A 25,525-nucleotide genomic window follows, 5' to 3' on the forward strand; every position below is an offset into this window, starting at 1 on the left:
TTATGAATGTAAGACTTGCTTTTTTATCTGTATATCTAAAGGGAAACAGCTGCATCCTTAATTTTTGCAAACCTATATGACTTCAGAGATTAGAGCTTGTGAATTTAACAGTACTGGTGTCATGAGGGTGAGCAAGCCTAGCCCACAGGTACAGATTGTTCATCTTTGGTGGCTTTAGCTTCTAGGCAGAGGTTTTTCAGGTTTCTAAGAATTTTTTTTAAAAAATGGATTAGGAGTCCTATTCTTATGGGTGTTTGACTATCCCAGATTTCAGGATAAGTGGTATTCAGGATCCTAGCACTCAACACTTTTGCTGAGGAAAAAAATTTTTCAAGGGGCTAGAAAGCATTCTAAGCCAAGTTGTGTAACTGAAAATGCCACCAAGCCACAGATCATTTGATGTGATAGTCTTTGGTCTTCATGGTATTTCTTGCTATGGAAAAGATGATGCAATTTGAATTTGTCTTCTTGTTTTTAACGCAGCTTCCTTTACCAAATATTCTTTATAGAGAAATTGAATATTTTTAATTGGAAGTCATAGGGAGACAGGAGTTGTACATGTGCTGCTGCTTGCCAGGAACAGATTGGGGAGAAAACCGAGGCAATTGGAATTGTTGATGCACTGGCCTAATATAGGAAGGAATTTGTACAGTAAACTTTAAGGTGAATTAGTGTCCTGTATCTCTGCATATTTGAACTGTCTAGAGTGCCTGCCATTGCTGTGTAAAATGAGCTCTCTGCTGATGTATAAACCAGTAATACTTTTGACTTGGAATGTTACTTCGTTTTTACAGATGGCATTTTCCTCTTTCTCCTTGATATTTTCTGTGTTGTGCTATGTAATTGGTAGATTTATGATGTGCTTACTAAATCTAGGCTATTTGTTTAGATTTTGTTTGGTGGAGTCTGCTCTCCTTCCTGACCTTCCCAAAAGTTTATTTAGTTTGGATTTGTGTCTTGGTGGAATTGATCACTGATTTGATTATGAAAATACCTTTTACAGTGTTCAGTTTTCAAATGCCACATATTTTCTAATCATATGCACTCCCTTCACCACAGAGGCATACATATCCATTTGGCCTCCAAGCCGTTCTCCATGGCAGTCTGTAGTTAGTTCCTTAGACCTTTTGTCAGGAGTAAACTAGAAAAAGTGCTTTTTAGAGCCTGAGGGCTGCTTTCTGCTGTGTAGTCTGGCGTTTGCACTAGTAGATCATTGCTGATATAGGTCAGTTTAAAGACTTCTATATTACTGCCTCCTGATACTGTTTTAAGATACCTACAGTGTTTGCTTTTAGATCTGTCCATATGTCATGAATGTCCTATGAAGCTGCTGGATTTGGGTTAGCAGATGTGCCTGTCAGCTAGCATGCATATTGTTCAAATTAACATAGACTTAGGCTTCAAAGGGTAGTGTGGTTTCTAAACTCTGTGTTTTCTCTATGCTCACACCTTCAAAGGGTGAGAATGGGATTTATACATCCAAAGTTAGTCTAGTTAAACATGGGTTTTTTTTTCTCCTTTTAACCTAGACTATGAAAAGGATAAGTGGTGGTAAGCAGGCCCGGAGCTTCAAGTTCTATAAATCTCATTACTAAAACCTTGCTTGACTCTCATGTTGGCAAAAACAAACACCTGTGGAATGTCCTTAGGGCTTTTAATCAGATACCTGTGTTGCTGTTGACTGAACTCTAGTGAAGCATTAATTTAAAGCTAAATTGGTCTTCTGCAATATCAGTTATGCTTTTTGGGTTTAGAAAATACGTAGGACTTAATCTAAGTTTCTCACTCATGAATCAATGTGTTTCAATATCTGAGACTCTCAGTTTCTTCTTCTTTTTTTTTTTAAATGATTTTAGTATTTTGATTCAATATATCCTTTGTCATAGTTATGTACTATTGGCTTCACCAGGGTTGATAGAAAAAAAAATTAAAATCTCCAGTTGGAAACAGCAATGGATTAGGGTATAGAAATAAAATCATGGTAACATCAGTGCTTGATTTCCTTAAACTTTGCTACCTAATTCCCCGTATTGAAAATGTATACCCCTCATACTATGCTTCTGGACAAAGGCAATTAGAGGGATCTTATCCCAGTATGGTAGGATTTTGTGTTTCCCACAGAAACACAGGGACTGTGGGAACTTGGGAACAAGTCACTTCTTTAAAAGGATTATTCTTTTGTTGGTAAGTTCTTTTGATACTAATGGTAGGAAACGGGATATTCTAGAACATCTTGAAGTTGGATACAAATGTTATTCTCTTGGGTTTAGGAGAATTTAAGCAGTCTATGCAACCCCTCACATGGTGAGAAATAAGCCCTCTGCAGTCCCACTAAGCTTTCAGTGACTTCAATACCTCCCCAGATTTCCCATGTTGCTGCTTTTTAACACCCAGCTTTTAACTGAGTTTTGCTCCTGATGGTTTAAGAAATGTTCATGTTCTATCAGAATATCAAGTTTTATTTTGTCGTTTTATCCCTCTGTGGGTGTGAGTTTGAAACAAGCATGGTACTGCAATCCTACCTGATAGAGTGGCCTGGAGTGAGAATTATTTTCTAAGTGGGAGACCCTTCCATTTTAATGTTTCTAAAGTTTTTAATATGGCATTGGAAAAGGGAGGGAAAGAAAATGAATGTTTACTAAAAAGCAGTGTCTGCTCTTCCCCTTTGTGAGTGCATATTTATGGTTGAATTAAAAGAAGAGAAAGACTTGGGTTTTCCGTTGCCACGTTAAGCGTGGAGAGGGATGCTTGACAGCATGCTAATTGAAGCCAGAGCAAGTATGTCTCCATCAGGTTATCAGGAACTCTTCAGTCGAATGCTGAGGAACTGATTAGTGGTTGATCACATTGGAAATCGTCGTAAGATGGAAGTGCTGTCTGGGTTAAGCACCCAAAGAAAAGAATGCGGCAGCCTAACTTAGTGTTAACCTAGGTTTCTGGATTTGAAACTGACCTTTCCTTATCCTGTTCCACACACCTGAAACTGTCCGTTTTCTTATCAGACCAAAGAGCAAAGAAGAAAAAAAAAGTAAAATACTTTACCAATCTATGTCACTCAGGTACAATTTTGTGGTAATATTTTTGTCTGTTTTCTTTGTATTGCTCTTAAGAGTCCTTTCTCAGCATACTATTCTGCTGTTGCCTCTGTCCTCCTTGGGGCACCTCAGTTCTGGATGCTACCCCTGGGATCTCTACTGTTGTTATGTGATTGATAGGATGTAAGTGACCATTACAGTAAGGGCTCTTTGTAAAATAATTCAAAACATTTTTAAAAAATTTAAAAAAGGATGTTGTATACATTTTATAGTCTGGCTATCAGTTTGATATCTTGCTGTCAAGTATGTTTCTCAATATGTATTTATCCATCCCATCAATAAATGTTAATGATAAAACACTTATCTGATTGTTGTTTATGTGTCCTAAGTCTTCAAATTAGTCTTTAACTGTCACCTTATTGTTATGATTACAGTTTTTAGTTTTGGTAGTAGTATGTACTTTCTGACTACACAGGATCCTGTGTGAATTGAGTTCATTGGAAGGACCTAAGATCTGGTGGTCACAGTGAACCCGGTAGTATGGTAGTATGATGTAGTCAGAGGGGGAAAAAACCCTCACTCAATAAAGTATTTTTGGTGGTGCTTGGAAAAATTGATAGTGAATATTCTTTCTGGGACATGTAAAACCACACATATGTAAATTACACATTTAAAGGGAAAGGATTTTATGCTAAAATACTCCCAAATTATAACAAAGTTAGCGGAAGCTATAGTTTAAAAACTAAAAGGCGGGGCCTCCTGGGTGGCTCAGGCTGTTAAACATCGGACTCTTGATTTTGGCTCAGGTCATGATCTCACGGTTTGGGAATTCAAGCCCCGACTTGGGCTCCACACTGACAGTGGAGAGCCTGTTTGGGACCCTCTCTCTGCCCCTCCCCCACTCTCTCTCTCTCTCTCTCTCTCTCTCTCTCTCTCTCTCTCTCAAAAATACGTAAACTCTACAAGGAAAAAAGATCAATTTAACAGAATGATGTACACTTCTGAAAAAAAAATCACTTGAGTTCTGGTCATCCTTCCATTTTCTAAAATAAGACAACTTAGGATTTTTGTTTGCTGTACCTCTCCTAAAACTTTTGTGGGAATTGCTGACATTTTAAGCATTCTGGTCTGGTTTGAATGGAAGAGAAGAGAAATAATGTAAGGATGGATGATACTACAAAATCATAAGTTTAGTGATTTCTCTTTGTTAGAGTTACTATCAACTGTCATCCTTGGGAATAGATGAGGTATAAATCAATATAAAGGTGGTGTGCAACTGGATCCCCATTCATAGGGCTTGTTAACTAATTGATAGAATTAGGCTTCATCTTCTAATGTTTATGTGATGATGGTTTCCATGACACTTGATAGCTGAATAAGAATGGCTTGATCTCTATCATTCATTGTTCTGAGGAAAGTTTGAAGCCCCTTCTGTGGATTGCATTTACTGTATAAGAGGCATGTGTTCACTGCAATCTGTAGCTCTGGGGCCTATTTCTGAACTCGTGGTTTATGTCACCTGTCCTATGCGTGCTACCTTTTTGCACCTTTTCTTCATTTCACATAACACAAAACCAACAGGTAATCAAAAAGCCACAGCGATAAAAGCAAGTTAAAATTGAATACTAGATCAACCTTTTCTGAAGAGTAGTTTCAGGCACTTTTCTACCTTACATTTATTCCTTCATTAGAAAATAGTACCTATCAGGGGTGCCTGGGTGGCTCAGTCGGTTAAGCGTCTGACTCCGGCTCGGGTCATGATCTCACAGTTTGTGGGTTCGAGCCCCGCATCGGGCTCTGTGGTGACAGCTTAGAGCCTGGAGCCTGCTTCCAATTCTGTGTCTCTCTCTCTGCTCCTCCCCTGCTCATGCTGTCTCTCTCTCCTTCAAAAATAAATAAAAACATAAAAAAAAAAATAGTACCTATCAAGTGCTGTGTACCGCTTACTGATGGGGATATGGCGGTAAACCACAAACATCCTTCCCTCACAGAACTTACACATTGTAGGGGAAACAAGTAAGTAGAACTTAGTATGTTAGATGACAAGGACTTTGGAGAATGTAAAGGGGAGAAGGAGGGATAGAGATGTTTTGTGTGTGTGTAGGTAAGGGCTCTTGAAATCGGAAATAAGATGGCTAGGAAGGAAGGCCTCATGAAATTACAGTTCAGCAAAGATCTGGAAGAGGTGAGAGCAAGCCATGAGAATAGTTGGGGTAAGAACTTTACAGGATCATTCCAGGAAACAAGTGCAAAGGTTCTGAAGTGAGAATACACTGGCATGTTTGAGATATAGCAAGGAGGCCAGTGTAGCTAATATGGACATAAGTGAGGAACAGAGAGTAGTAGGATATGTGGTTAGGCAATGGAAAGCTAGACACTATAAGGCCTTGTAAGCCATTATATAGACAGTGAAATGCACCATCAAAACGCTTTGAGCTGACAAGTGACAAGATCTGGCTTAGGTTTTAAAGTGTTCATTTGGACTGCTGTATTTAAGATGGATTGCATGAGTCAAAGCTAAAGGGGCTTTCACAATAATTAAGGTAACAGATGAGAGTGACTCGGACTAGGTAGTGAGAAATTACGTATCTTGAAGATGGAGCCATAGGATCTGCTGTAAGGTTGGAAGAGAAGTCAAGGATGATTCCCAGTGCTTGGCCTGACCAACTGGAAGAATGGAGTTGTCATACTGAGATGAGGATGACTATAGAAAGAGGAGGAGTTTGGCATTTATTCATATTCATTCTGTCTCTGTCTCACACACATACCTTTCTCTAGGATTGGTCCCCAAAACTCCAAATTCTGAAAAACTCTCAAGAATTCATTTTTGTGGGGCACCTGATTTTGTGGGGCCTCCTGGTTCAGTCAGGAAAGCATGCGACTCTTGACCTTGGGTTCATGAGTTTGAGCCCCAAATGAGGTTACTTAAATAAAAAAAATTTTAAAAATTCATCTTTGCCAATTTTTCTTTACAAAGATCCTCAGGTCCACTTTAACCTATTTAATACCTAGCAGAGTGTTCAGTGGATTACAAACAGCCACCTACTTTGTTAAACAGCACAAAAAGTTTGCTAACATCTTGACCCTTCAATAATATCTGCCCTCTTACTCACTTAGAAGGAAGTGGCTCTACATAGCAACTTTTTTGCCTTTCTTGGATTTAACAGGAGGGTTTTATTTCAACTAAGACCTATGGTAGACCTAATTAAAGTCTGCTGTATCCTTATCTAGTTCCTAAAGCCTCTTCATTGTTCAGTATAGTAGAGTTTTAATATCCCTTTATGATATTACCACATTTGGTTACAGATTCTTTTTTTTTTTTTTAGGTTTTATTTTTATTTATTTATTTATTTATTTTTTCAACGTTTATTTATTTTTGGGACAGAGAGAGACAGAGCATGAACGGGGGAGGGGCAGAGAGAGAGGGAGACACAGAATCGGAAACAGGCTCCAGGCTCCGAGCCATCAGCCCAGAGCCCGACGCGGGGCTCGAACTCAAGGACCGCGAGATCGTGACCTGGCTGAAGTCGGACGCTTAACCGACTGCGCCACCCAGGCGCCCCTAGGTTTTATTTTTAAGTAATCTCTCTACCCAACGTGGGGCTTGAATTTACAATGCCAAGTTCAAGAGTTGCATGCTATACTGACTGAGCCAGTCAGGTGTCCTTGGTTGCAGATTCTGATTCCCATATTTTCTGTAATGTGGTTTCCTCCAGTTAGTTTGGAGTTATAGAGTGTTTATAACAAATATCTTCTTTGTACCCCTTTTGAAGGTTGGAGTGTTTGCTTATGTGTACAAATCACAGTTGCTATTAATATTATGTTTGTATTGCATCCACAATCCCAAACTGCTCAAGCATGTTTACTTCAAAAGAGCATGGTTATCTTTCTTGTTCTCTCTGTATGTCTAGTGCATGGCACTTAGGCACTCAGTAAATATTTGTTGAATGAATTTCAGTAATGGGCCTTCTAGGGATGCCCTAATCTGGAATTGGCATCTCCTCTACCTACTCCACCTCCCATTTTTGTTTTAATCACTTGTGACTAAGCTGACTACTGTTGTTTGAGCATTGTAGATTCTCTATACTCACCTGCACTGTGAATCATACCTGCTCATTGGTACTGGAGAAACATTAAATGAAACTGACACTAGATAAAGAAGCTTGGGAATGTTGGGATGCAAAAAAGATCCAAAAGGGTTAGAGGGAAAGATTGTTGGTTCATTTCTACAAGAGGTGTGGTGATGAAAAAAGATGTTTTTAACTAAAAATTGCTAACGTATGATAAAATTGGGATTGTGTCTACCATTTCTATATACCTCCATTATTTAGCATGAAATTGTAGAGAATTTTCAATAACCAAGGCCTAAACCAGAACTCATATTTCCTTATTCTCAGTCCAATGCTCTGTACTATAAAGGGATAAAGAATGAAGGTTGGGTTCAAATTCTTCTTCTGCCATTTACTAGATTTAGGCCCATTCTATTCCTTGGTTATCTTATCTGTAAAATGGAAATAATAGCCTCTGCCTCTTAGGGTTGCTCTGAAAAATCAAGTGTTTAATTTCCCAGACTCCGTACTCAAACCAACTGCTCACAAAAGAAAACTACAGATTTTTCCTGTATAAAGAGTCAACTGTACCGTGATCCTTTGGCCTCTATATGACTGATTTTTTTACCCGCTGTGTAGGGACGGTGAGGTAACAGCACCCTAGAACCACACAGCGGCCAAAAGTAGTCCCACAAGTATACCGAAAGGAAGCCACGCTGTGACGTAGAAAAAAACACCACCACCGCGCCAAAGACTCCGGCAGCTAGCTCACCCTCAACCTCACCCTCCCCGGGGCGGAGCTGTTGACTGACGGACAGGTCTTCTTAGCCACCCCAGCCGCGCTTTTTTTCAGCGCCCCGCCCCCCCAGACATGATAGGTAGCTGGCCTCGGCCAATGGTGACACACCGCCGTGGGCACAGTAGCCAATCAGGAATTGGGAGCCTGGAAAGGAGCGGGGGCCGAGTTAGAAGCGGCTGGCGCGGGCAGAGGCCTAGCGGCGCGGCGCGGCGGCACAGGTAACATTGCCGCGGTGCTTGATCTCTCTTCTGCAGTTAGGCTGCTGCTTCGCTCCTCCTGCCCTCTCCGAGTTATTACTTTGTCTCAAACAGCCTGGAGGTTGCTCTCCTGCTCTGGGCTCCCAGAAGCCAGATTCTCCGGTGCCCAGAGCCGGAGGACAAAATGGCGCTTGCACAGGCGGCCGAGGACGGGCAGGGCCCAGCCGTGAGCTCTGAGGCGGGCTAGGACAAAGGCGGCATGCAAGGAGGCGGAGGCGGAGGCCGGGCGCGGCGCCGCGGCGTTGCCGCCACCGCGTGGGGCGGGCGCTCCTTCTTCGTGCGCCGGCCATGCGAGTCTGAGATACGACATGCTTGTGTTCAGGGTGGGGGCGGGCATGGCGCAGAGATTGAAGTGAGACAAATTGTCTAATGGCCTGGGGAGACCTGTGCGGAGGGGAGTTACAGAGCGTGACTTCTGCTTGTCCTTTGGAAACTGTCTGCAGTCTGCCCGGATGTCGTAGAGCAGGAATTTTCGGGAAGGGTAAGGGCTTTTTGTGTGTGTGACCCTGCAGGTTTTGGTATGAACAGGATTCGGATCCACGTCTTGCCGACCAATCGGGGGAGGATAACCCCAGTGCCCAGGTCTCAGGAGCCTCTGTCTTGTTCATTCACTCATCGCCCATGCTCGCAACCTCGTCTGGAGGGGCAGGAGTTTTGCATTAAGCATATCCTTGAAGACAAGAATGCACCCTTCAAGCAGTGTAGTTATATATCGACGAAGAATGGAAAAAGATGTCCCAGTGCTGCTCCAAAGCCTGAGAAGAAAGATGGGTATATATGTGTAGATAATAATCTATGTCGTTTGTACTTTTAGTTTTAAAGTGAGAGGGGAATGTGTATATTGTGGGCTTGGGAATATCTGGGATTTTTGTAAAATTGGGGTTATGGATATATCCTTGGGGAGAAAAAATAAAAACGTTGGAAACTGGAGAGACCACTTCCGTTTGGTCCACTCAGTTAATCTGTTTAGACCTTTTCTCTTGTCTATAAAATAAAGGGATATTCTAGATTATTCTTAACTCTGGAGTCCATGGCCCTGTTAAGTTATATGTTATATATATGTTAAGTAATATGCAAAACTGCGTGTATGTGTATTCTGGTTCCCCAGAAAAGCTTTATAGCTTTCATCATAGAAGCAAAAGTATTCACATAACTTGGCTAGTTAATTCTGCATGTATATTTTGGTTTTAAAATTGTGTCCCACATCTTCTTACCTTCAGTGGATTGATACTGAATTAAAGTGTAGAGTTGCCTTCCAGAACCAATTTTGAAAGATGAAAGAGGATCTCTTTGATTTGTTCTAAGATGATGTCAGCGTTTTTATAGTTGGAATGTTTTGTTTGATGAATGAAGCACCAGATTATGATACCTGCATTTCCCCTTAGTAATACCAAATGAGTTGACCTTGGGCTAGTTAAATTACTCTGCTTCACTGGCCTTTTTAATTTATAAATGAAGGTAATAGTAATTTTAATTTCCTAAAAATGATCTAAAGATTAGTGACAGTGAAAATGGTAGAACTCTTTCAAGAAGGGACCTGAGTATAAAATGTTAATATTTTGTCTTCTTAGGGTGTCTTTCTGTGCTGAACATGCCCGTAGGAATGCCCTGGCACTTCATGCTCAAATGAAGAAGACTAATCCAGGGCCTATGGGTGAAACACTCTTGTGCCAGCTGAGCTCCTATGCTAAGACAGAGCTGGGGTCTCAGACTCCAGAAAGTAGCCGCAGCGAAGCCAGCCGAATTCTGGGTAAGGATCTTCTCTCCTTAGAATGAAAAAGGAAAAAGTAAGTTAAAGAACTTATTTTGGTTTATTTAGCACAGTATCTTGAACATATATGACACGTGATAATACGGTAATTAATTCATTGACAATTTGATGAGAATTCCAGCATTGCTATGTTCACCAGTTCTTTTCAGTTTGAAGTAGCCTGTGCTTGGGTTTACTTTCTTGACTTTATGACTGTTTCCTTCATAGCTGTTTTTATGCTTGTCTTTGTTAGGCAAGGTAATTTCAGGAAGCAAGAGTAATTTTGAGTTGACCTTTCTGTCCTTTTGAGGGCATGGTTACCTCCTTTATGTTATAAGTACTCTCACCTGGGTTGTATTTTTTAAGCTGACTTTATTTGCCAGTGACTTTCTGCTAAAAAAATTTTTTTTGGGAGGTGGGGGGGAGTTGTTTGTTTTGTTTTAAATTTTAAGGTTTGGGTTGATGTGTTAAGTAATCTAGTTTTGTGTGGTGGAGTTACAGAGGTGGGAAGTCTTAATGGCTGCTCTCCCTTCCTTGCCTCAGATGAAGACAGCTGGAGTGATGGGGAGCAGGAACCCATTACTGTGGATCAGACATGGAGAGGTGACCCTGACAGTGAAGCTGATAGCATAGACAGTGATCAAGAAGATCCCCTAAAGTAAGTTGTAACTCCACATAAGGCTTTTAAATATTTTTTGAGTCCGTGTGTGGACTACAGTAATGCTGTTAATTAACTATAGTAAACTATTAATAGGTTAATAACCTAGCCGTGTTGAAGATAACTTAGTTATTTGTGAGCAGTAATAGCTTAATAGCTTCCGTATGTTAAAGTGTCCTGGTTCATCACCATCTTTCTGCAAGGCAAAATTTGATTCTTGTTTGGAAGTCTTGGAATTTGGGGAAGTTTTTAGGTACCAAATTTTACACATGAGAAAGTATAGGGGAGAAAATAGGAAATTTCTTGGACATAGGAGTGGGAGGTTGGTTGAGAAATGGCTTAGATCAGTTAGAGAAGAGGAAACTGACGTAAGTGGATTCTTGGCTTAAATCTTAGGAACAATAATGTGATTGTATTTGAATACATTTTTTTCAGAGTTACATTTTATGAGTGTTTTTTTTTTTCTCCCCCCCCCGGTGGAAAAATAAAAAGATGTTCAAGAGTGCCCTTTGGTTTCATGGCTAAGAGAAACTGAGGTAGAAACCAGAAGTGAGTAATATGTGTATGTAATTATATCTTAACTAAGGTTCTACTCTTCATTTAACCCAGGGGTCACCTTGGAGTTACAGAAACAAAAACATTGCCACTCAAAAGTCTCATGGTTTGTGTTTACTTGAGTTTTTTCTTTTTTTGTTTTCTTCATTCTTTTTGATTACTGTCTAATACTTCCCGCTGACAGTTTGCATAGAAGTGTTATAAATAGTGGGAGGGGTAATGAATTTCTAGTCTGTTCATAAAAAGTCATTTAGGTTTACATTTTCTGAGTATAATAATTGTGTCTATTTTTCTTGAGTAATGTCAGTGTAGTCAGCTCTTCAGGAAGTACTTATTGGAAAGTTCTATCTAAGTAGTTTGCAAAGGAATGTTCGTTATCTAGTCATTATCTAGCAGAATTCTCTCATAGTAACTTCGGTTTATTTGGTTTATTTACTTGGTAACTTAATATCAAACATTCTTTCCCCCCCATTGTGCTTCTGGAAATGCCAGACTTGCTGCTTTGAAGAGGTATATGCTCTGTAGGGTCACAAAGTGACTGTCCTTTGGTATGGTAAATAGCTTTGAAGGTCCAGAAACTTGATTTGGTCAGTAGTAATCTAGAGTGGGTCAGTCTCTTGGGGACACATTTATGCTAGTGTAGCTTAAAAATACCAGTTAATTTAATGAGAAGTATAAATGTTAAAAGGACTAGGTATTTGGTGTCAATTTCTCCTAAAAGGAACATTCCAAGGGGGAAAGTAAAGCCCCAAGTATGGTCACCTATTAGGCAACTAAATATAAGGCTTTCCTTAATTCCCCCATGAGATTATCCAAAAAATTTTGACCTCCTAAAATATTTGCATTTTTAGGGATGTAAATACAGTTGTTAAATGTCTTAGAGTATTAAATTTGTTAATGTGGTTGCATATTACTGTCTTGTTAAATTTAATAAAAGAGTATTTAATGAAATTCTTTTAATTTCATCTCTGGTGCCGGTGTTTTATTGTCACTAGGACCAATTTTTGGATCGTTAGCAATTTACAGCATATATCGTCTTCATTTGCTTGTTCCAGGAGGGTGCTTTTTGTATTGTTTATGACGATGTCATTAGAGATTTTATCCTAACTAGGATTAATATTGGCAGTTTCTTTTCCCCCTTATAGGTATGTGTATGTGATTTCCCTCAAAGTAACCATTTACTTAATTGCTTTGAAAAAAGTAATCTGAGGGGCACCTGGGTGGCTCAGGTCATGATCTCCTGCATCAGGCCCTGTGCTGACAGCTCAGAGCCTGGAACCTACTTCGCATTCTGTGTCTCCCTCTTTCTGTCCTTTCCCTGCTCGTACTGTCTCTCTCTGCCTTCAAAAAATAAATAAATGCTAAAAAAAAAATTTTTTAAAAAAGGAATCTGAAAAGTCCATTTATAACAACATCCAACACTGGTGAAGTTTTAGCCTATGAGTAACTGTTAGGGGCACCGGGGTGGCTCAGTCGGTTAAACATCTGATTCTTGATTTCAGCTGAGGTCCTGATCTCACGATGGTAAGATGGGGTGTGGAGCCTGCTTAAGATTCTTTGTCTCTGCCCCTCTCCCCCTCTCTGTCTCTAAAATAAAATAAACAACAACAACAGAAACAGCCAGCCAAGAAAAGTTTAAAAAAAAAAAAAGAGTAATTGTTCAATCATTCCCTTTTTAGAAAGTAATTTTTATCGTATGACTTCTATAGGCATTCAGAGTTAGTTTTGGTAAAGGTCATTTCAAGTTATTGAGTCTTCATTGTTATTAAAATAAATTTGGAGGAATGCCCTTAGATAAGAGACACTAATATACAAGGAATGTAAGATGATTCCCTCTTTGTTGAAGATGCATTCAGATAATAAATCTCGGACTTAAATTTATGAGTATCAGAGTAAGGGAAGTTGGTGCATGCTTTTATTAAAAAAAAATTTTTTTTAATGTTTGTTTATTTTGAGAGAATATTCCAAGCAGGCTCTGGCTGTCAGCATAGTTTTTTTTTTTTTTTTTAACTTTTTTAAATGTTTTATTTATTTTTGAGACAGACACAGAGTACGAGTGGGGGAGGGGCAAAGAGAGAGGGAGACACAGAATCCGCAGCAGGCTCCAGGCTCTGAGCTGTCAGCAGAGAGCCTGATATGGGCTCAAACTCATGAATGGTGAGATCATGACCTGAGCCGAAGTCAGTAGCTGAACTGACTGAGCCGCCCAGGCCCCCCTGTTGGCATAGATTCTGATGTAGGGCTTGATCTCAACAGCTGTGAGATCATGACCTGAGCCAAAATCAAGAGTCAGATGCTTAGCTGACTGAGCCACCTGTGTGTCCTGGTTTTAATAACATGATTTTAATAACTAGCCATGAATGTCTGGAACAGCCATATTTATTTGTTTGTTTGTTTATTTTGAGAGATTGTGAGCAGGGGAGGGGCTGAGAGAGAGGGAGAGAGAATCTCCAACAGGCTCTGCTCTGTCAGCATAGAGCCTGACATGGGGCTCAACGGTGAGCATGTGACCAGAGCCAAAATCAAGAGTAGGGCACTTAACTGACTGAGCCACACAGGTGCCCCTCAAATTAGAGTATGTAATTTGCATGCATTGTGTTTTAAGTGAAGGAAATAATTTTTTACTCAGAATGAAAATAGCAAGTCAAGGTACATACCTAGTTTGTTCTTCCTGTTTAATGATCACACAAGGCAAATGGAACCAAAAGTCTTTCAAATTTGCAACTAGTCTTTTCATTTTGAGTTACTTAAATCAGAGTCTGGAAAGTCTCCATTTAAACCGCCGTTTAACTCATTGGCTTTGTGACCTCATAATCAGCACAATAACTTTAAAAAGTTCTGTTTATAATTGGTGGTAAAGCTTAGTAAAATTGGTGTGGATCTAGATCTTTGGCAATTAAAGGTTAACCTAGGGTACTATATTTTGAGAAATTTGTCAAGGAAATGAGCTGGAGGACAGTGAATAGCCTTTGTGGACTAGTGTTTTAAGGGCCCACGTAAACCCCGATATAGGAATGTGTTTTAAATTACGGGGCATCTGTGTGGCTCAGTCGGTTGAATGTACAACTCTTGATCTCAGCTTAGGTCTTGATCTCAGGTCATGAGTTTGGGCCTCAAGTTGGGCTCTGGGCTGGGTGTGGAGCCTACTTAAAATTAAAAAAAAAAAAAAAAGAATGTATTTTAAGTTAGAAATTGAAATTATTTGTTACCTTTTGTACTTCATTTAAAATATATTAAGACATAAATGCTACTAAATTGAATACTTTTAAGCTGTCCTGACTGGTAAGTGACTAAATTATGAAATGGGGTAAGAATGTAGATTAATAAAAATTTTTGAGTGTTCCATATCTTCACTTTTTCTTAAACATAATGTAACATAACTGGGGAAAATAATGAAACATCTCCCCTTCCTCATATTGTGAGATTATACATTAGCATCCATACTTGGAGATTTTCTTTGTTGTTTTGTTTTTGTTTTTTTTAATTTTTTTTAAACGTTCATTTATTTTTGGGACAGAGAGAGACAGAGCATGAACAGGGGAGGGGCAGAGAAGGAGGGAGACACAGAATCGGAAGCAGGCTCCAGGCTCTGAGCCATCAGCTCAGAGCCCGACGCGGGGCTCGAACTCACGGACCGCGAGATCGTGACCCGAGCTGAAGTCCGACGCCTAACCAACTGAGCCACCCAGGCGCCCCTGTTGTTTTTTTTTTTTTCAACGTTTATTTTTGGGACACAGAGAGACAGAGCATGAACGGGGGAGGGGCAGAGAGAGAGGGAGACACAGAATCGGAAACAGGCTCCAGGCTCTGAGCCATCAGCCCAGAGCCTGACGCGGGGCTCGAACTCAAGGACCGCGAGATCGTGACCTGGCTGAAGTCGGACGCTTAACTGACTGCGCCACCCAGGCGCCCCTGTTGTTTTGTTTTTTAATAACAACTTGCATGTTGCATGACAATGTTCATATTTAATAAGGTGATTGTCTCAGTGGTGAGTTCTTTTTTATTTTTTAATTTTTATTTAAATTATAGTTAGTTAACAAACAGTATAGTATTGGCTTCAGGAATAGAATTCAGTGATTCATCATTTACATACAACACCCAATGCTTGGGGCGCCTAGATGGCTCAGTTGGTTAAGTGACTAACTTCTGCTCAGGTCATGATTTTACAGTTCGTGAGTTCAGTCCCTGCATCGGGCTCTGTGCTGATGGTGTGGAGCCTGCTTGGGATTTTTTTCTCTCTGGCTCTCCCCCCTTCTGTGCGCATGTGCTTTCTCTTTCTTTTTCTCTCTCAACAATAAATAAGTAAACTTAAAAAAAAAGACTCCATAACACCCAGTGCTTATCACAAGTGCACGCCTTAATACATATCACCCTTCCAGCCCATCCCTCACCCACCTCCCCTCCAGCAACCTCAGTTCTCTGTAGTTAAAGAGTCTTTTATGGTTTCTTTCCCTCTTTTTTGTCTGTCTATCTATCTATCTATCTATCCAGCCAGCTATCTATCTATCTATCTATCTATCTATCTATCTATCTAGCCAGCCGTCCAGGCATCCCGCCATCCCCCCTTCCCATACGTTCATCTGTTTTGTTTCTTAAATCCCACATAAGTGAAATCATAATGGTATTTGTCTTTCTTTGACTGACTTATTTTGTGTAGCATCATAATACACTCTAGCTCCATCCACGTTGCAAATGGCATGATTTCATTCTTTTTGATGGCTGAGTAAATATTCCATTTATATATATGCCACATCATTGTCTTCTGTTGATGGGTAGTTGGGTGACTTCTTGTTAAGTAACAAGGTTAAGTCTCACTTCTACCCTTGTCTCCTTTTAAGCTTGGGGTTTATTGTGTTTTCTTATGCTTTGCTGAATTCTGTTTCATTGTAGACATGCTGGTGTTTATACAGCAGAAGAAGTTGCCCTGATTATGCGTGAGAAACTAATTCGGTTGCAGTCTTTGTACATCGATCAGTTTAAACGACTTCAGCATCTGCTCAAAGAGAAGAAGCGACGTTATTTACATAATCGCAAAGTGGAACATGAAGCTCTAGGCAAGTTTTATGCTAAGTTCCGATAAGCTGTTGTATTGTGGGTTCAACATGTGCATTTGGTAGTACTTAGATGTATTTCTGTCTTGGTACCTGGAGTGAAAAATTTGCTTTTGAAGATGGCTGTCTTACGGCTAAAGATTTCCCAGTTTATTTCTTCTTAATTTGGGGAAGCCATCCTTCATTGGTTACTTGGCACATAGCATCTTGACTGTTGTGACTCACCAGGTAGTAGTCTCCTGACTGGCCCAGAGGGACTTTTGGCCAAAGAACGAGAGAACTTAAAGCGTCTAAAATGTCTTCGGCGGTATCGTCAGCGCTATGGAGTGGAAGCCTTATTACATAGACAGCTGAAGGAACGCAGAATGCTGGCCACAGATGGTGCTGCCCAACAGGTAATTTGTGTTTATACCTCTAAGGGGCATATATTTGCTTTGTTTACAAAGTCACAAATAGTCAAAATATTGTATAGTCTTGGCTCTGAAATCTGACTTAATTTAATTGGATGTGGGGTAAATTGAAAAGAGCACAGTTAAGTGATCATTCTTAATTTGTTTTTTAAGCCCTTGGTCTCTGCCTCAATGATAATTCCATTTTTATCTGTTTTATTTGTTGAGGCTCCACATAAAACTACAATTAAAAAAATTTTTTTTTAATATTTATTTATTAGAGAGAGAGAGAGAGAGAGAGAGAGAGAGAGAGAGAGAGAGTGTATGCAGGGGAAGGGCAGAGAGAGGGAGACACAGAATCTGAAGCAGGCTCCAGGATCTGAGATGTCAGCACAGCTCAATGTGGGGCTCAGACTCATGGACTGCAAGAGCATGACCTGAGCCGAAATCAGACACTTAATTGACTGAGCCACCCAGGCACCTATAAAATTACAGTTTTAAAAAGTGGTTTGCTAGGGTGCCTGGCTGGCTCAGTCTTTGGAGCATGCCACTCTTGATCTTGAGGTTATGAGTTCAAGCCGTAAAAAGGGGGGAAGGGTTTCTAAAAGACAAAATAGTTTGAAAACCATTAGGCTGATCACATTCTTATAATCTGGAGAAGTATTTTGGATTAGGGTTAACTCATTATTTGAACATGAGGTTTTAACTTTTTTTTCCTTTCATATAGTCTTGTGAGTAAATTTGTCAAATATTGAGGGTTTTTTTTTTTCTTTAGCCTTTAAGGGTGTACCTTATATGTTATAAGTTAGTATTGTCATAGATAACTGGTTGTATTTTCTTTTGAACGTTTATTTATTTTCTCCATTTTAGGCTCATACGACTCGTTCCAGTCAGAGGTGCTTGGCCTTTGTGGATGATGTTCGATGTTCCAATCAGTCTCTTCCAATGACCAGACACTGCCTTACCCGTATCTTTTTTATTCCTTTCAGTTTGCTAGCTAGACTAAAGGCTGGTGGGAATATCTCATAGTTTGCTTAATTGAAGGTCTTTGTTTTCCTTTGGCCCTGAATCAAGGCCAGCAGTTTGTCGAAGCTGTTGGTTTCAAGCAGGAGCCTAAAGAAATGTCTTTCTATGGTCTGTTGGCCATTTCAGAACTTTGGAAATGTAATGGTCAGTTCATTAGAAAGAAACATCTGAGTCATTAGAGATAGGTGTGGGCTAATATTTATTTGTTGTTGATTAATACTGGGATTCCAAACTATAGAGATCCCTGATAGAACTTGTTCATTGGAATTATAATACTGTTAAGTCCAGTTACCAAAAAAAAAATTTACTGTGGGTTTTCCACCAAAAAAACAATAGGTTCTGAACTGTGACCTTCCTTTGAGAATTAATCTTTTGTATGGCCAATTTGTGTATTTTAGACTTTATTTAAATTGGAAGCTTCTCTATTTCCAAAAATGGAATGCTCCCACCCCTACCCTCCCAATTAGTTTGCCTTTGAACCATCATAGCATCTCTTGATTCGGCTACGAGGTCACATTTACTATCAGGTTATAAGACTTTTTGACTTGTTTACTCGATTGTGAAAGTGCATCTTTATTATGGATATCGAGTAAGTTGCTTTCACAGTAAAGTACTTGTTAAATACTATTATCTAAAGTCATAAATCTTGATGGATTTCATTTGCCTGAAAGAGATATAAAGTATATGGAAAATAAAATATCTTTTTAATAGAAAAAGGAGAACCTTGGTCTTTGAAAAGAAGACTTTTTTCTATTCTATTTATTGAATGTTTTACTAGTTTATTAATTATTGCAATAAATGTCTGATGAAGGATTACTGTCCTTAATATACAAAATACTTGTGCAAGGTAATTAAAAACTATAGATAAATGCTCAAAACATAATTGGGCAAAGGTGGACAGATTTAAAAGTAGAAATGGCTAATAGTGGAAAAGTGTTTTCACTGTACATAAATGAAATAGGAAATGAAAATTTTAATCTGTGAATTTGATGTTTGTATATATATGATGGTTACTGAGTGAATTTCAGGTTGAGGTTATGGTGAAATGGATCCTTCTAAATACTGTCATTGGGAAGATCAAGTGGCACAAACTTTAGAAAGCAGCTTGACAGTATTCATATTCTTTGATATGATAATGTCACCTCTGGGAATTTATTTTAAGGAGATAATCAAATGCAAAGACCAATATTTTTACATAAAACTCAACTAGAGACAGCCTTGAAATTCTCAGAGATGGAGAACAAAGAAGAAAATTATTATATAATATGGAATAGGTCAGGGGTTAAACATTTTATTTAATAAAATTAATGAATGACATAGGAAGATGTTTGATAGTGACAAAAATAGGGTATGGAATTCCATATAATCAAATCCTGGGAGGGGAAGTAAAAATTGACTATTTTTGGAAGGTGGGGTTGTGAATTCCCTTTATTCCTCTGCCGTGTACTTGCAGGTTTTCTTCAGTGAGCTTGAATTTATAAGTCAAAAAAACTCAATTTACAGATATTAAGGAGTATTTTAGACTTACAGTATTATTCTCAAATAGCTTATTAGAATATTAATATTTTAAAAAGCAGAGTTGAAAATGAAATGTATTTGAAAAGAGAAGGGAAGTATGATTTTTTTTGTTTTATGCTTTTTTCCTTTCCACTCCATAGTTGCTTAAGTCGCTTACCCTTCCTTAAGTCCTTCTCCCAGAGAAAGATGCGACTGCCATTGGTGACCTGTTAACTCTTTACTCTGGTCTAATGGAGACAGCACTGGACTGAAAGTGAAGGACCCAGACTCTAGTTGTAGGTCAACCATTCCCTTCTCTTTGTCTCTCTTGTCCCCATCTGAAAGGAAAGGGGGTGGAGGAGGATGGGGGGGAGGGTTTTTCCAAGATATATATATTGTATTAAATAAGAGACTTATGAAAGTTCTTTGAATTCCATGAAAACAGTTCTGATTAAAACATTTAATTTAATGGGTTGATCTTAAGTATTAATAATTTAATAAGATTGGGCTTTTTAAGCACATTGGAGACTGTTTAGATTTTTCTTAAGCAATGCAAATCTGATTGTTCCTATTAGATTCATGTGCTTGTTCATTTGGTTGTTCGTTTTCATTCAATAAATACTGTTTACTTTGTACTCTTTACTGTTCTTTTAGAGGAGTGGTTCTCAACTGGGTGCCATTTTATCCTCATTTGGCAATGTGTGGAGACAATTTTGCTTGTTCTAATTCAGGAGTGACAGTGAGATGCTACTGACATCTAGTGGGTAGAGGCCAGAGTGTTGCTAAGCACCTGGCAGTGCACTGGGCAGCCAGTAACGTCACTAGTGCCAGGGTGTGAAACCCTGCCTTAGATTTCCAAGAAGTGATTGTGAGAAATGGCTTATTCAAGAAGTTTTACTTGGTTTAAAAATAAATTGTATGTTAGATTTTTTTTAATTTTTAGGAATTATCACAAAATGTGGGAGAAAAGTTTACTCATAATTCTATAATCCTGGGTACACATAGTTTATAGGAAATGGAGCTTTCTGGTTTAAAAATAAACCCACATTTGAAATAACAGTTGTCTGTTAATCTAGGGAAAAAACATGTAGTTAAGATTTCAAGAAGTGGTATCATTTGAGTAAAAAACTATTTCATAGGGTAACTGGAACTAAATTTTGTTATTTTACCTAAGCATGATTTTAATTTTGATTCATTTTACAGAGCTTCTTTGCCAACTTGGAAACTGGCCCTTTTCTGTTTTACTCTTAATAGAAGTAATTGTTAGTACTCCTGAAATGTTCCTAGAGTAGTTCCTTTCCATGGGAAATTCTATTTCCTTTCTTTCTGGGGGAGCATACAACTCCCCTGATTAGTACCCCCACCCCCTCAAAAGGGAAAGGGGCATGGAAATAAAATAAGTTTATTTTTATTTTTTTGTCAAGATAAGATCCCTAGTTACTAGAGGTTCTATTTTCCCCAGTTCTCTGCTGCTTTAAGTATAAAACATGTAAACAGTTTGGAAATAAAATTCAAAAAGTTTTTGTAATCTTTTGCCAGTCTGCTTAACAGAGCAGAAACATTTGTGTCTTGATTCTTGGAAGGAGGTGGTGCCGCCTCTGCAAGCTATCCACCTGCTTTTGCCATAACATGTTTCTTCTGAATAGGTGTAGAGACCTAGAATTGTTCTTGCTATTTGCTTAGCACTGTTTTCAAATGTTTTGCGTTTGACTCTCCTCAGTGAGAACAAGATTAATGTCTCTGGTTTAAATTGACTGGGATCCTGAAGTGTAGATTGGGGACTAGATTTAAATTAGTTTGAGCTAGAATTAGATGCTAGTGAATGACACTTATTTTGAGAAGAATTTTAAAAATTGCTAACTGGGTTTGGTTCTGTTTCAAATGTAACCAGTTGTCTCCGTAGTCCACACCTTGAATTTTACATGGCAGACAACTCTTTCCTATTTTGTGCCTCCGATAGATCCATTTTATTTCCCTTGACCGTTTTTCTACAGATATTTGTCAGGACACGAATCAGGTTCTCTTCAAATGCTGCCAGGGGTCTGAAGAGGTACCCTGCAACAAACCAGTTCCTGTAAGCCTCTCTGAGGATCCCTGCTGCCCACTGCATTTCCAGTTGCCTCCTCAGATGTATAAGCCCGAGCAGGTACTGTCTGTGCCACACGATCTGGAAGCCGGCCCCATGGATCTGTACTTGAGTGCTGCCGAGCTTCAGCCCACTGAGAGTTTACCTCTGGAGTTCAGTGATGTAAGTTAGAGAAGCTCTGCTCTGATTGGCCCTTGAGGCAAGGCCTTATTTATTAATGGTGAGACTAGGTTAGTCTTTTGTGGCCAGGAGAGTTGATAAAGTTTTTGAAATGATATATGTATGGTTGTATTTGTATGTTAGCATATTGATTTAGAGACAGTTAAATTGGCAAGAGTTTTTCTGCAAGAATGATAAGGAAAATAAACTGTAACCTATGGGAAATTGGAAAGTTAAGATTATGGTTGGATTTGGTGTAGCCAGGAAATTTGGTACCCACAAGGTGAGTGATTCACTAGAATCTGAGTAATACAAATGGATTCTGAGATCTACTCTTGACAGTTGTAAGCTTGTGTTTTCGTTCTGTTGTAGTAAAGGTTTCATTTTCAGGTTAACGTGCCCCCCAGAAAATGACTGTAAACTTAGCTCTGGCTACTGGCTTTATTTTTGATATGTTATCATAGATTCTATTGTGAATGGACTAGAACAGCAGTGATCTCTTTATTTATTTTTATAGCCTTCTAAGTATGTACACTACTTTTTGAAGCTTGTTCCTCAGTTGGTCCCAGCCCATAAACCCATCTCTGATTTCGTTTCCCTAATTAGCACTACCCTACTGTCTGACTTCAGGCATCAGTTGACACACCATCTCTAGCTTAGCACTTTGCTTAATATTTAGCCCTTTGGATAAAGGTCTTCATTATTTATTCTGAAGATAATTCTTCTGAATTTCATAATAAAAGGTGTATTATATATAACCATGTCATGTTTAATGTGACAAATCTAAATGGAAGATTGAATATAGGTTTTAAGATTTTTGCAAAGGGTAGAAGCAAAGTTTGAGTGGCCTCAAGGGTATTTCTTGCTAAAAAAGGGGATATACCAGGACAGGGTAATATCTGAAAAAGATCCTGGGGCACCTGGGTGGCTGAGTTGGTTAAGCGTCTGACTTTGGCTTAGGTCATGATCTCTGACAGTGCATAGACTGCTTGGGCAGGATTCTCTGTCTCCCTCTCTTTCTGCCCCTCCCCAAAATAAAAAAACTTAAAAAAGTTGCGTGCTTCTCCCAACTAAGCCAGCCAGGTGTGCTCGTTTTTTAAAATTTTATTTTTTAAATTTTTTTATTTATTTTATTTTATTTTTTTAACGTTTATTTATTTTTGAGACAGAGAGAGACAGAGCATGAATGGGGGAGGGTCAGAGAGAGGGAGACACAGAATCTGAAATAGGCTCCAGGCTCTGAGCTGTCAGCACAGAGCCCGACGCGGGGCTCAGACTCACGGACCACGAGATCATGTCCTGAGCTGAAGTCGGCCGCTTAACCGACTGAGCCACCCAGGCGCCCCTAAAATTTTAAAGTAATCTCTACACCAAATGTGGGACTCAAACCCACAACCCCGAGATATCTCTCTCTCTCAAAATAAATAAAAACTTAAAAAACAAAAGAATAAACTGATTCTAATTTTTTTCCATAACCCCCCTGTTTTGATTATGTATGGTTTACATGCTTATTAGACTTTGATTTTCATTACTTCATTTATAATAAAATTACAATTTTTATTGTAATCTTAATTCTTATTAAAAATTTTTCACACAGATTTCATAGAATATGAAAACTAGAAAGGGACCTTATTATATACTTAAGTGCTTTCCAAATTTTTCCAAAGAGATTATGTTGAAGAGGGTAAATGAATACATAGTCCTAGATTGATAAGGACAGAGTTTGTCCACTTTCCTTCATTTTAAATATGAAGAAAATGCAGAGAGGTGCCCTTTTCTTTTCTTTCTTTTCTTTTCTTTTCTTTTGTTTTCTTTTTTCTTTTCTTTTCCCTTTTCTTCCTAACTTTTAGTAACATGAGCAGCTTTATAGGGTCTAAAAATTAACCTAATAAGCACATCACCAGATTCCTTTCAGGTACTAATGTACATATGTAGAAAGTAGCAAGTGTATTTTATATAGATGTATTAGGTTAGTAAATTCTATATCATCTGATTTTAATTTCTTAGAACCATTTGTTTGACCTTTTTGCTTTTCCCTTTTCACCTGTTGCCATCTCAGTATTGTTTTTGGAGAATTTTTCACAAAACATTAGAGATTATAAGATGTGATCATAGGTGAAGCTTGACATTTAAGGAATCTTAAAAAATATTTTAAAATATACTATCAAATCTGTTAATTCTTATTTGTTGTTTGGATTTTTTAAAAAGAATGTATGGGAGCGGCGCCTGGGTGGTGCAGTTGGTTAACAGTCTGACTCTTGATCTCTGCTCACGTCACGATCTCATGAGTTCGAGAGTTCGAGCCCAGCACTGGGCTCTGCACTGATGGTGCAGACCATGCTTGGGATTCTGTCTCCTCCTCTCTGCCCCTCCCTGACTTGTGAGTGTGCTCATGCACGTGCTTGCTCGCTCTCAAAATAAATAAACTTAAAAAGAATGTATGAGAAGTAACCCCTTATTTTTGGGAATCCAGTGAGTTTTTAAGATGGACCGTTGACATTAGAGATTTAAAAATGATAAACATTCCATTTTGTACTTGAACATCTGTTATGTTTATATTAATGTACTTTTGATAAACCATATTGGTCATTAAAAGTTAGTTTTATTCTTAATCTTTGGAGGTAAAAATTCTCCAGAAAATGTTGAAACAAAATCCAGTTTTAGAAAATAAATTTTGTCCTATAATTCTGGATATATTTATTAGCATAAAAAATTTGCTGGGAAAAAAATGATTTCTTAACTGTATGAATTTCACCAAGCATTCTTAGCTTGTAACCTATATTCTGCCTTATATACCATTTCTATAACTTGTTAATAATTTCTGGTAACTTTACCTATGGTAAGACCTGGTATTAGGTATTAATCTAGGTTAAAATTCAGTCTTTCATCTGGGTGTTATATTTGCCTGTTTTCTGTGCTTTGATCCAAGGATGTTTGGCAAGTACCTAATACCTTAATTCTATTACTTTGAGGTTCCTCTCTTTTTGTGTGTGATTTTTGAGATCAGAACAAAATATATATTCTTTGTGTCCTGATGGATTTATATCTCTGAATATTGCTGTTGTGATAGGCATTTCTGCTGATCCCTTCTTCCTCTCTTGTTTTAGGTTCTTTCCCCCAATTTTAATTCTTGTAACAGATAACATAACTATGTGAGAAAAGCCTTTTAGTATCTATTTTGTTTTGAAGACATTTCTTTACCATTGTCGTCCTGAGATTTGGAAACTTTGTGGTGTACCACCTAAACGGGTTCTTTTAAATTCCATGTTAATTATTTGTATAATGTGCATATTAAAAGAATTGGAGAAAATAGTTCGCAGGCTTAACCATGTGCAAACACTGGTTTCTGTGAATAGTACAGAAGTTTCTTACACATCTGAAATAGATGTTAGCTGGCCGTACCCTTTTCCAAATTTCTGCTTTAATTGATCAGCTTTAAGTCTAGTACATTCTTTTTTTTTTTTTTTTTTTCCAACGTTTATTTATTTTTGGGACAGAGAGACAGAGCATGAACGGGGGAGGGGCAGAGAGAGAGGGAGACACAGAATTGGAAACAGGCTCCAGGCTCTGAGCCATCAGCCCAGAGCCCGACGCGGGGCTCGAACTCACGGACCGCGAGATCGTGACCTGGCTGAAGTCGGACGCTTAACCGACTGCACCACCCAGGCGCCCCAGTCTAGTACATTCTTTAATTATATTCTTTACCTTAATTATTGCGAAGTGTGATTAGCACACCAAAGAAAGGAAAAGGGTTTCATATTCTTAGACTTAATTTAAAAGCATAGAACTAAGCCTCTTGTGAAGCTAGATTACTGGAAACTTTGAGCCTCTATTGGGGCTTTGTGGGGCTAAGTGGATTGGGTGTAGGGGAGTAGAAACCCTTGGGTAATATTCACTCTTGTGAAGGAGAGGTTAGCAGTAGACTCTTGGTGGCATGAAAGTCAGTTTGACACATTGTCTATGGCTTTGCGATGCTTAGGCCCTGAATCAAGACCAGTGGTTTGCTGTAGCTGTTGGTTTCAAACAGGAGCCAAGAGTAATGTGTTTCTGTGGTCTGTTAGCCATTCAGCACCCCAATGGGAATGGCTAGTTCAATTGGAAGAACATAGTTTATAGAATTGTTCGTACTTTTTCTCTCTTCCCCTTCCCCTTCCCCTTCCCCTTCCCCTTTTCCTTTTCCTTTTCCTTTTCCTTTTCCTTTTCCTTTTCCTTTT

General features: G+C 38.8%; 1 protein-coding gene and 2 non-coding genes across 6 annotated transcripts in view; all 3 read left to right on the top strand.

Moving 5' to 3' along the window:
- Positions 1–7,990: 7,990 nt before the first annotated feature.
- The window catches only part of KANSL2 (KAT8 regulatory NSL complex subunit 2), a 20,421-nt gene continuing 2,886 nt past the window's right edge, over positions 7,991–25,525 (top strand). For 3 of the 4 annotated variants that reach the window (XM_040488296.1, XM_040488295.1, XM_040488297.1), the window contains exons 1-8: positions 7,991–8,101; positions 8,653–8,911; positions 9,712–9,890; positions 10,434–10,548; positions 15,994–16,157; positions 16,383–16,549; positions 17,414–17,510; positions 21,061–21,314. In XM_040488296.1, coding sequence (XP_040344230.1) covers positions 8,661–8,911; positions 9,712–9,890; positions 10,434–10,548; positions 15,994–16,157; positions 16,383–16,549; positions 17,414–17,510; positions 21,061–21,314 — 1,227 coding nt within the window. In that variant the 5' untranslated portion in view covers positions 7,991–8,101; positions 8,653–8,660. The remainder of the gene's footprint in view (positions 8,102–8,652; positions 8,912–9,711; positions 9,891–10,433; positions 10,549–15,993; positions 16,158–16,382; positions 16,550–17,413; positions 17,511–21,060; positions 21,315–25,525) is intronic. The other variant, XM_040488298.1, reaches the window with a different exon arrangement.
- On the top strand, positions 17,602–17,738 carry LOC121039130 (small nucleolar RNA SNORA2/SNORA34 family). Its single transcript, XR_005794646.1, has one exon. It is a non-coding gene; the product is annotated as a small nucleolar RNA SNORA2/SNORA34 family (small nucleolar RNA).
- LOC121039131 (small nucleolar RNA SNORA2/SNORA34 family) lies at positions 25,288–25,420 on the top strand. The gene has a single exon (XR_005794647.1). It is a non-coding gene; the product is annotated as a small nucleolar RNA SNORA2/SNORA34 family (small nucleolar RNA).

This window comes from Herpailurus yagouaroundi, unplaced genomic scaffold (genome assembly GCF_014898765.1).
Source record: "Herpailurus yagouaroundi ecotype Mexico unplaced genomic scaffold, PumYag 166, whole genome shotgun sequence".
In the NCBI taxonomy this organism is placed as follows: domain Eukaryota; kingdom Metazoa; phylum Chordata; class Mammalia; order Carnivora; family Felidae; genus Herpailurus; species Herpailurus yagouaroundi.